The sequence below is a fragment of the Nyctibius grandis genome, chromosome 13 (assembly GCF_013368605.1).
Source record: "Nyctibius grandis isolate bNycGra1 chromosome 13, bNycGra1.pri, whole genome shotgun sequence".
NCBI lineage: Eukaryota > Metazoa > Chordata > Aves > Nyctibiiformes > Nyctibiidae > Nyctibius > Nyctibius grandis.
The window spans coordinates 2,649,078-2,659,847 of NC_090670.1; the positions used below are offsets into that span (position 1 = coordinate 2,649,078).

General features: G+C 39.6%; 1 protein-coding gene across 8 annotated transcripts in view; it reads left to right on the forward strand.

The window, feature by feature from the left end:
- Positions 1-10,770, forward strand: part of ZNF711 (zinc finger protein 711) — a 35,637-nt gene that overhangs the window by 19,503 nt on the left and 5,364 nt on the right. For 2 of the 8 annotated variants that reach the window (XR_011049174.1, XR_011049176.1), the window contains exons 8-14: positions 503-550; positions 1,131-1,274; positions 1,736-2,493; positions 5,304-5,390; positions 6,961-7,007; positions 8,658-8,737; positions 9,950-10,077. Coding sequence is in view for 3 of the 8 variants with exons in the window: in XM_068412117.1 (XP_068268218.1) it covers positions 503-550; positions 1,131-1,274; positions 1,736-2,913 (1,370 nt within the window). In the remaining 5 variants the exon portion in view is untranslated. Of the gene's footprint in view, positions 1-502; positions 551-1,130; positions 1,275-1,735; positions 4,586-5,303; positions 5,391-6,960; positions 7,059-8,657; positions 8,738-9,949; positions 10,078-10,770 lie in introns of those variants that run through there. The other 6 variants (XM_068412117.1, XM_068412118.1, XR_011049175.1 and 3 more) reach the window with 5 other exon arrangements.

Consider the following 10,770-nt stretch of genomic DNA (forward strand, 5'->3'; position numbering starts at 1 on the left):
CAGTAACCACTTTCAATCCAAGATGAGGAGTATACTCCTGAGGTGTTACTTCTCCATCTCCCAGAACTTTGTAGTGCCTCACATAGATGCTGAGCGGCTTATCTGCCCAGTTCTGCTCCAGAAGGATAAAAGTACTTTGATCTCAAGAACAAATTGTGGATTTCAGATAACCTTGTTTCTGGATTGGTGTCTGAGGTTATAGATGAGGTTAAAAGTTTGCCGAAACAAGCATATTAATTATGAAAAGCAGGAAAGACAGGCAGCATGGTAAGCATGCAAACACAGCTTTAGTGGCTATTAACTGTTGACGAAGGTGTGATTTTATTTCCTGGGGCTCATAATGACAAAACAGTGAACTGGCTGTGAACTGCACATCTCCATTTGGACAGAGTTAAGCTGTTACTTATTAGCTGAGTTGGTTTTCTCTCATTATCAGACTTTCAAAGCCATCGTCTTTAAAAAGAGTTTTAATTTATAATGACTACAATACCATTTTCTGCAGGAGATGAAAGAAGGCTACCCAGAAGATACGAAGATGGTCAAGCGGCAGGTAAGAACATGTAACTGTGCTTGGTACAGCATTAAAACGAACTTGCTGTCTTTGAAAATATATACATTTAGTGTCAGTTCTCAGCAGCGAATGCAAAAAATCATCCATAAAGTCTATACTGAAGGGCTCCACAGTCTTTCTCTAATATTTTGAAACGAAAACAGTTCTAGCTGTGGTGTTGGCCTTCAGAGGCGGTGGGGAAGCTGGGAGGATCTGCCGGGTTTTTTAATACAGCTTTATAGACAGAAAAGAGATAATGCAGCTGTTAAGAGGTAAAACCAAGTTAAATAAAAGGAAACAACCAGCATAACTCATAAGAAATTAATGTCTTGAAAAGTATGAGAAATCAAGGAATATGTTTGAAAATTAATCAATGTTTAAACAATTATACTCGTGACTTTTGCCAGCAAAGATAGGTAGTGCTTGATATTGGCCCTCTTCTTTTTTTATATATGGTCATTGTAGAGGAATGGGCAATATTTTTTAAAGAAAGTAGATGTGCTGCTGTGCAATTCCAGTCATCAGTCCCAAGGAAAAAAGTTGTTTAAGGTTTTTTATGGTGTCTAATTTTTGTTTCTAGGAAATAACTTGGATACACGATTAGAAAACAAAAACGGTAATGCAACACAATACCTGCAGATTTGTGATAGCCTTAGCACTAATAGAGTGCTAAAACAAAAAACCAGGAAAAGGAGGAGAGGAGAGGCCAGGCAATGGCAAACAGGTAAACACTGTACGGTTATGCGTATTGGCATGGAGTGGCACTTACTCCTGTACTATTCCTTTTTTCCTTTTAAGCTGATGCAGAATTAAAAAATCTGAATGATGATTTGCGTATTTCCTGTGTCCTTCCCCCCTCCAGTTCTGTGTGTAGAAAATGTAATAATTTTTGCTATTCAAAGTCAGTACATCAGGGCTGATTCAATTCATTTGAGTTTTGCAAGCTATTAAAAAGCAATCATGGATGTATTCATTGCATATACAATACTACTGATCTGTTTGAGCAGTTTCTAAAACAAAACTATATAAACTATAGGTCTGTGGATTGATTGTTTTTAAACTACTGAACCATTATGTCTGCTGCAAGTGTAAGTGCATGAATCTGAACAGCAGTTGGCTGATTTAAAACTTCTTCATCAGCAGATTTGTTTCCTTCATAACTTGTTTTTGTTTGTTTAAAAACAGCTGTTATAATAGGTCCTGATGGACAGCCCTTAACAGTTTACCCTTGTCATATTTGTGGGAAAAAATTTAAATCCAGAGGATTCTTGAAAAGGCACATGAAGAATCATCCAGATCATATGATCAAGAAGAAATACCAGTGTACAGACTGTGACTTTACAACTAACAAAAAAGTAAGTTTCCACAATCATCTGGAAAGCCATAAACTTATAAATAAAGTTGATAAAACCCATGAGTTCACAGAATATACAAGAAGATACAGAGAAGCAAGCCCACTGAGTTCTAATAAGCTAATACTGAGGGACAAGGAGCCTAAGCTACACAAGTGCAAATATTGTGACTATGAAACTGCAGAGCAGGGACTACTCAATAGACATCTCCTTGCAGTTCACAGTAAGAACTTCCCTCACGTATGTGTGGAGTGTGGGAAAGGATTCCGTCATCCATCAGAGCTGAAAAAGCATATGAGGACCCACACTGGGGAAAAGCCATACCAGTGTCAGCACTGTGTCTTCAGGTGTGCTGATCAGTCCAACCTGAAAACTCACATCAAAACCAAACACGGGACTGATTTGCCATTTAAATGTGAGCACTGTCCCCAGGCGTTCGCAGACGAAAAAGAACTGCAGCAGCACACAGAATTATTTCAAGGGCATAAGACTCATCAGTGTCCACATTGTGACCATAAGAGCACCAATTCAAGTGACCTGAAGCGACACATTATTTCAGTTCACACAAAGGATTTTCCCCACAAGTGCGAGGTATGTGAAAAAGGCTTCCATCGTCCATCCGAGCTCAAAAAGCATAGTGAAACCCATAAAGGTAAAAAGATCCATCAGTGTAGACACTGTGACTTTAAAACATCAGATCCTTTTGTACTTAGCGGGCATATCCTCTCAGTTCACACCAAGGACCTGCCTTTTAAATGCAAAAGATGTAAAAGAGGATTTAGGCAGCAAAATGACCTTAAGAAGCACATGAAGACCCACAGTGGAAGAAAAGTTTATCAATGCCAGTATTGTGAATATAGCACTACGGATGCGTCGGGATTTAAACGACATGTAATATCAATACACACAAAAGACTATCCACATAGGTGTGAGTATTGCAAAAAGGGATTCCGTAGACCCTCTGAAAAAAATCAGCATATAATGAGGCACCACAAAGAGGCCATAATGTAATATATGATCTCAAGAAGGAAGCAATTTAGAAACTGTGATATGCTAATTGGGGAAAAAAAAAAATCTCATGAACTGTTTCTCCTGGTTTCAAAGCTTGATATTAAATCATAACTTTACATTCTTTGTATTAAAAGTCTTAAAAGTATTAGGGTTGACAGGGGATCTCATAGCCCTATGATTGTTGCTTATCAGAACCTAAAGAGCACTATAGAATGCAGAAGGATGGATGAATGTCTTAAATTTGCAGAAAGATGGATGAATGTCTTCAGATTACTAGTATTACACATTGTTAAGCTATAGAAGGCAAAACAAAGTGACTGTGTTATCCATTTTGTCAGTGACAGCGTTTGTCTCCAATATGAAAACAGTTCAGATCCATGGTGGGGTTATTTACAAATTGTTTGCAGAGGTAACAGAGTCTGACTTCTTGTGCGGTTTGGAAAGGAGAGTGTTAGTCACTTGATCATAACGTTTTTAAATTGTGCCTGGAAATTAAATTCCAGAATGTAATTGGTCAAATTTGGGGGGGTTGTCCCTTTTTATTTTTTTTTTTTAAGCATTTCATTGGGAAACTTTTTCGTTTCCTTTATTATTTTAGGTCCAATGGGTAATTTTTTCATGGTTTTCAAAGCTGCTAACCTATTTTATTGCAGGATATGATGTTTAAAATATAGCATTATGTTATGATCTCAAAGGTGGTGTTCTGGTGCTAGGGTTAAAGATGTGTATGTATATAATTTCCCTTTTTTATCTGAAACTGCAGTTGAATGTTGTTCAGTATGGCACATACAACAAAATTAACTTTGAATTTGACTTTTTTTTTTTTAAGGATGAAATGGATGCAGCTCGTAGTGTTGTGACTCAACACTAATTCTTTTTCTCGCAACTTTAATATCTTCTCTAAAAGAGAATATTAAAAAACAAAGTTGAAAAATGTAGGGTTTTTTCCATTAAAATTCAGAGTACTTAGAAGTTCTTTAGGGCGCTGCTCTTAACAGGTATGACTATTATTGTCCTACCTCCTGAGATGAAATTTTCCATATAGACATAAAATTGCACCTTTTAATCAATCCTTTAAAAAAATCTATACCATACTATAAACATGCATTTTCAGTCTGTAAGGAAGTATATATGCAGTATTTAACCAGAAAAATCTGCTGCCACTAGAGTTTGGAGGTGGATCTTCAGTTTACAGTGTATACATTTAAAATATGCATCCCTTTAAACGACGCTTTGTGTTAGCATGCTGCAAATCAAATGGCGCTTAATATAACAAGCTGGTCTAGGGCTATTTAATGAAAAACCTGTTCATAAATGTTATGCATATAATGTGTATTTTTTACTTTTTTAGTTGCTTCATGTTTGCACACAGCTGTTCACATGATAAATTGTAACTCCATGCTATATTGTGGCTTTGTGTTTCAGATAATGTTCATATTTTGTTTTTGCACCAGATGAGAATCAGTTCCTTGAGAAAAAATTTTTTTTATATTTCTAAACTTCAGAAAGTTAAATTTGGGAATTCTCTTAGAAAAATACGTGTTTTATGTGGCTGTAAAAAATGATGTACACGCTGTAAAATAAGATTGTCACTGTTATGTGGGATTATTATTTCTAAATGTGTTACTCATCGTAACGGGCATACAATAAAACGCATCTCTTGCACTCCAAATTTTTTGGAGTTTGCTTTTCATTTATGGTGTTTAGGAAAGTCTCGTTCTGTGTAAATTTGCCTAATACTTTTAATGACATTACTCACTAATTAATATGTAATAACATTGCAAGCAAACAGGTTACTTGAGCTATATTTATCAGACTATTGAGGGGAGAGTATTGGGGTTTTATTTGACTAACCCTTTAAAGTTACAGGTAATGTGCTTATTTCTAAACTAATTATCAAATGTGATACTGACATTCCTTTGAAATTTTTTCCTTTAAGTAAAGAGAACATAAAACTTCTCATGTATTTTGGGAAAAGCCAGGTAGGTTTTTTTCTTTTTATCTGTATAATAAGAACAGCTTGCAAAATGAAATCCTAAAAATACTGCTTGCGTAATTTCCCTCTCTTTTAGAATACTTGAATTCTGACATCGGTAATAGATTAAAAACTTTAAGGGTGTGTGATGTTAAATGAACTCTTCATCAAGGATTTCCAACGGGTTTTTAGCCAGTGAACTCATAGGTTTTGGACTAAAAACCAGAAACGATGCAGACATGAACCTATTCACCTGTGCTTTGTTTATGCTACTTTTTTTGTACGCCCAGCAATCAAAGGAGGAGGCTGTAACATTCAAAAGATCTTAGAGATTAAAGTTGTGTTTGTTGACAATTTTAATGCTTTATTCCTGAGCGATGTCTTGAGTACATAGACTGAAGGAGTCTCTTCATAGCAGACTGAAGATGATCATTCTGGCTGTGACCAAGCACACATCCGTGCTGGCTCGTTTTTCCACCTTGCAGATGGACGGAATAATCAGGTACTTGCGTATTTTAAACATTTTCTATATCCCGCTTTGTAGAAAGACTTAATCCCACATTGCCTAAGAGTCCATCCCAGCTCGTGGGGTACAGAACACAGGACGTGGGGGCTAGAGATGACAGAAATTAAACTTCTGCAGAGAGCCAGCATTGTAGACAGCAGTATGAAATCTGGACATAATGCTTTTCCGCATTGCATTCAGATCATGTTGTGATACCTTTTATTATTCATTCTTGGTGTTTACTGGTGAACCATGTGAACGTTTACATTTTACAGTGTATGTTTGAGGGTAATGGTTGTGTTTCTTCCAAGGAGGGCAGTGAACGGCTTTGACCTTGTCCTGGTTTTGTGGGGATAAAATTTCTAGAAACAATTTTCTGTTACATCTTGTTTCAGTTTGTGGCCAGCTGTGGGATGATCAAGGCCATGAGCAGTTAAACCCAGGGCAGCTGCCCCAGGCTGGCCCACAGGTGTATTCTGTAACATCAATGTCAGGTTTGGGGATGGGGGCTCTTTGCTCTCCTCTCCCTCTTTCTCCTCCTCCTCTCTTCCCAACAGTTACTATCCCTGGAGTGACTTGCCACCACTCTGTGGCTGAGTATAGTTTTGTGTCTTTTGTATTAGTATTGATATTGGTTTCCTTATTTTATTAAATGTTTAAATTGTAACCCACGAGTCTCCCTACTTTTCCCGATTCCCTTTCTCGGTCAGGGAAGGGACATTGGCTGGCAGAACAACTGGTTATTGTTTAGCCCTGGGTGTGGGCTGAACGGAGACAGACCTTTACATATCTGATAGTTTAAGATTACATATGTGGGTTAATTCTTCCTGTGATGAACAGTTGTTTAGTGCGAGATTCTTGTTTAGTTCAGTTGTTCAGTGCAGAGTCGGTGAGTGGTATCTACTGCTCTGAAGAGCGTGGCACACTGAGGTGTCAGTCCTGTTATCTAGATTTTCCATTGCATCTCGTTTTTTCTTGCCCTAGAACTACATACAGCAAAGGGCACAAAAGTTTTTCTGAGCGTATTTAATGATAGCAGAAGGTATATGGTGGATGCTGGGTAAAAGCTTAATTCGTTTACAGCTTCATCAGTATATTATAGAATTATGAAGTTCTGTAACTTCGTATTACAGAAGTTGAAATTGGTGTTGAGGTTTAACAGTCTTGTAAGTCCACCTAATGAGATTTCTTTTTAATTAGGCAAAAAAATGCCATACCTTTTGGAACATTAAAATCTGTGAGGAACATGGTTGTCGAGATGTGACGGAGGGAATAGTGGTTGGCAAAACCGCATCTGTAGTTGGTTGTTACCAGCTGAGGTACAAATACGGGCAAGTATGTAGGACCTGAGGCAGGAGCAGACTGGTAGAGTGTTCTGTGTGTGAGCCCTGTTTTTTGGGACGCTCGGGGGAGAAACTGCGTTGTTCAACTTAGCAGGATGGTTCCAGGCAGACTTGTCCAATGTGGGGTCTCAAGCTGAGTTACCGCTTTTCTTTGGGTGGCTCATTGCATTAGCATTTGGAAGGTTTCTTTCTTTATATTAATTGTTTGTCTCTTCTCTTGGCAGTGTATGGACAATGAAGCCTAGCTAAGAAGAAAGACTGTGGGAACAAGGTCTGTCAAAGAGAGGAAAAGCTTTTAGACTTCACCCATGCAGGGTTAAGGGTAATGGATTACAACCCATATGTTGTTAAATTTCAAACGGATTAAAAAACCAAATTTGTCAGACTTTTACTTGAGCGGTGGTTTTAGAGTTCAGTAGCTTATGATACCACTGGGAGAGTGTGTGCTTCTGCTTGGCCCTTTGCTGGTTCTGGCCAGCAATGTTATGGTGGATGGAAGGAGGAAGGAATCAAGAAGCAAAGGCCTGTGCAGTGTGTTGCGGGTGTGACATCGGGGCTGTGGAGGAAAGGACGTAGAGTTGGGTTAGGGAAGGGAAAATAAAGGAATGCGCTTGCTCGACAAAGAGAAACCTGAGGTATATGCACTGCTCTTGCTTTGTGTGTGTTGTTTGGGTCATTTAGGATCTTTTTATATATATCTTGTGTATGTATTCATCCAACAGAAGATAAGACTCAGGTAGAACCTTTTTTTTTCCTCTATCTTCCTACAACTGTGTTTCCCTGGTAGCAGGCGGTTGGTTGGTATTGACATAAGACTTTACTAGGAAGTGGCATTTTAAATCTTCTGAAATGTAAGAATAAATTTTCAGTGGAATCCTCAGCAGTTTGAGGCACAGTTCCTAGACGCTTTGCAGTGCACTTTCCCAGTAAATATCGATGAGAAGTTGTGATGGCTGTTGTATTGTTACCATGGAGGTGTCATGATTTTAAAAACACACCGTGTCAAATTGCAGTAAAATTCTTGTATGTCAGTACTTCCACAGATCCCTGCTCTGTATAGTCTGTACTTCTGCCTGGCTCCCTCCCCTGAGCTGGCAGCAAACCGCCTTCTGGTACCCAGACTGGTGAAGCCTTTGGGATGGGATGAAGTGCTCTACAGGCAGGTCCTGCTTATTCATTTTCAAAGCTGATGAGCTCCTAAGTGGTTGTAGGAAGCAAGTGAAGGAGAGACACTACCACCACATGTAAGCTTGGCAACTCTTTTGACTTAAATGTTGAATAGAATGATAAAAGTTGGCAGTGTCATATTTTATTACTTGTCCTGAAGACTCTGAATGATGTCTCCCATCACTGTTGTGAAGTTGCATGATCTCTGGTCTTCCAAAGGTGCTCTTCAGTAGACACAATCATTTTTCATGCATACGTGCTTTCCTCAGTGAAGTTTGTGCCTGTCTTGCCTTTTGCCACATTTTCAGTAAGGGCTTTGAAGCCATTTTGTTGCAAACAGTCTTTGCTTGTCACATTGTTCCAAATCTGTCCCTGCAGCAACACTAAGGGGGTGAGTTACCTTTCCCAGCCTTTGTGGTAGGATGCCACTCTGCAGTACCAGGAGTACGAACAGTGACGCATGCTGTAAAGCTGTTCACTACCTGGGAGCACAGCACTGAGGAGATTCAGCTGTTCTTGACCGTGTTGGGATTTCTCCTCTGCCTGCTTCTGTGTGCTCAGGGGGATGTACAAACACATCTTGGTTGCTTGGGCAAGCAGCGAGTTTCACAAACGTGTGGAAAGGTGGCTCTAAAATGGCAGATTTGTTTACTGCGGGTTTTTATTTGAATGACAGACTAAAAACTCCCTAAAAGCCAGGAGCAGTTAAGAATGATGCACGTCTTGATCATCATCTGTTCTGTTTTTTCTTCAGGTTGCAAGTGCCCACAATTAAAAGCAATGAAATTGAGAGAGAATAGAGACCACCACCAGCGGAGCACGCTCAAGGTAAAGGTAAGTTACCTGGATGTAGAATTCAAAGTCTGTGTTGACCCTTCAGACAGCATACCAGAGGTGTCATAACTTTGAACCAGGGCTGTATTTGGCTTTCAGTTTACCACCGAGGCAGATAAAAGTGCTCCATACTGCGCACTGAGCTGCATGGAAAAGTCAGTAATAGAAAGCAGAAGACAATTTTCTCCTACCTCTACAGTGTAAGAACAAGAAACTCTGCATGCTGTCAAATCTGTTCAGGCAGTGAGGGTTTATTTAATAAAACTATTGATAAAGACAGTCTAATAGGGCAGTAAGTATATTGTTGTACATACAGGAAGTAAATGCAGTCTTTGATTTTTCTCATTTGTTCCTGCAGAAATGTACAAGTCTCAGGGACCTACCTGAAATTGAGGTGAAAAATTCTCTAAAGTCTACTGTTTGTGATTAGGGGGATAACTAGGATTTACAGAGATGAGTAAATGAGAAGAACATGTTTCTGTAAACTCCAGCAGAAATAATGTTAAGTAAATCAGTTTCAGTTTGACAGACGAGAGGCAATAGATGAGACTACAGCAAATAAAATGCACTTTTATAATAAAAAATACTGAATTTGCTTTTTAAATAAATCTGGTATGAAACCAAAACCAGCCCCAAATGACCATTATGCTTCACCTCCTAGTCTTAATTCAGCTTTTTGATAAGTAGCCATTAGTTCATGTTATCTGTGAGTAAAATGTGTTGGTATGAGGATGAGCTCTGTAGCGGTTACAGTGCACACAAGTGTGATACAAATACTCTAACAAGCCTTAGGGAAGCTCATCTGTGCGACACGATGTAGCATTGACATCTGTCTTTCCTAATGGGTAAACTGGGCTTTTTGTCAGTAGTATGATGTATGTTACCTGTCTCTTCAGGTATGGGGAACAATCATGGTGTTTGTAAATGTATCATAGTGCCAGCTGTATATGCAAAACAGGTCATTTGCCTAATCATGGCCTTTGTGATGAAACGGTAACACCTGCAGTCAGAGCCTGCATGTTTCTGTCCTTTAAGGGTGTTTATGGCTTGCGTGACGCTGTGATGTGGTCTTAAGTCATACAGAGTTAAAGAGCCCTTGGTCAGTGTTGCAGGGTGGAAGGGTTAGTACAGACACGGTACGAGCTGTGCGGGGGCTGGACTGAGCACACAGCACGTACGTCCATCAGTAACTCATGGTTCTGCTGTTGGCAGCTTCTCCCGAGCTGTTTGGGGAACACGTCCAGCCAGGCAAGCCCAGCTGAGCTCACCGCAGAGACCACGGACATCAGCAGATTATTTTGTGTCTCCTTCAGTCGGGATGACAGCACGGTTATACACAGGTAACAACAGGATGGCGTTAAACAAGTGCAGTGTTCTTCTGCCTTTTTATTGTTTAGGTCACCAAAGGTGAAAAGCCATGTAGGCAGTGTAACTAAAATTATTTATTGGGATAGAATACACTGACACTGCTCTGTGTCATTAGTATGTTAACTGTATGTGTACCCTCTGACTGCTAGAGAGAAATGAGGGCATTATTGTAGAACCTAGTAATTATTAATTGAATGGCACTCCTCATTCAAAGGAGGATATTTAATTTTTAACTAATTAAAACCTGTTTCTATAGAGCTAGGCTAAAGTGATGGTTGTCTGATGGTGCAGGATCTTACTTGGTTTCCAAAAGTGCAGACCCATCTTAGGCTGGACACTCAAAGAGCAGTGCCAGGAGCAGGTTTTACCCCAGGCTCCTCCCCACCGTGACAAAGAGCATGAGGTCGGCGTTGACATCCCAGCATTAACTGAGCAGAGGACGGGCATCAGGAGCGAGAAGAGGGACCTAACACTATTCCTGCACTTGTCAAGGTTCAGTTAGAGGAACAAGTTGTCTAAAAAAGGCAGTATCACCCCGCCTAAACCCGCCCTCTCCAGCCTGGCGTGTAGACGTGGTTCCAGTACATACAGACAAGATTCAGAAAGTTACACTTTGGTTTATTTCAGAGTTACAAATAGCCTACAGCGTTCTTTCACCATTAAAC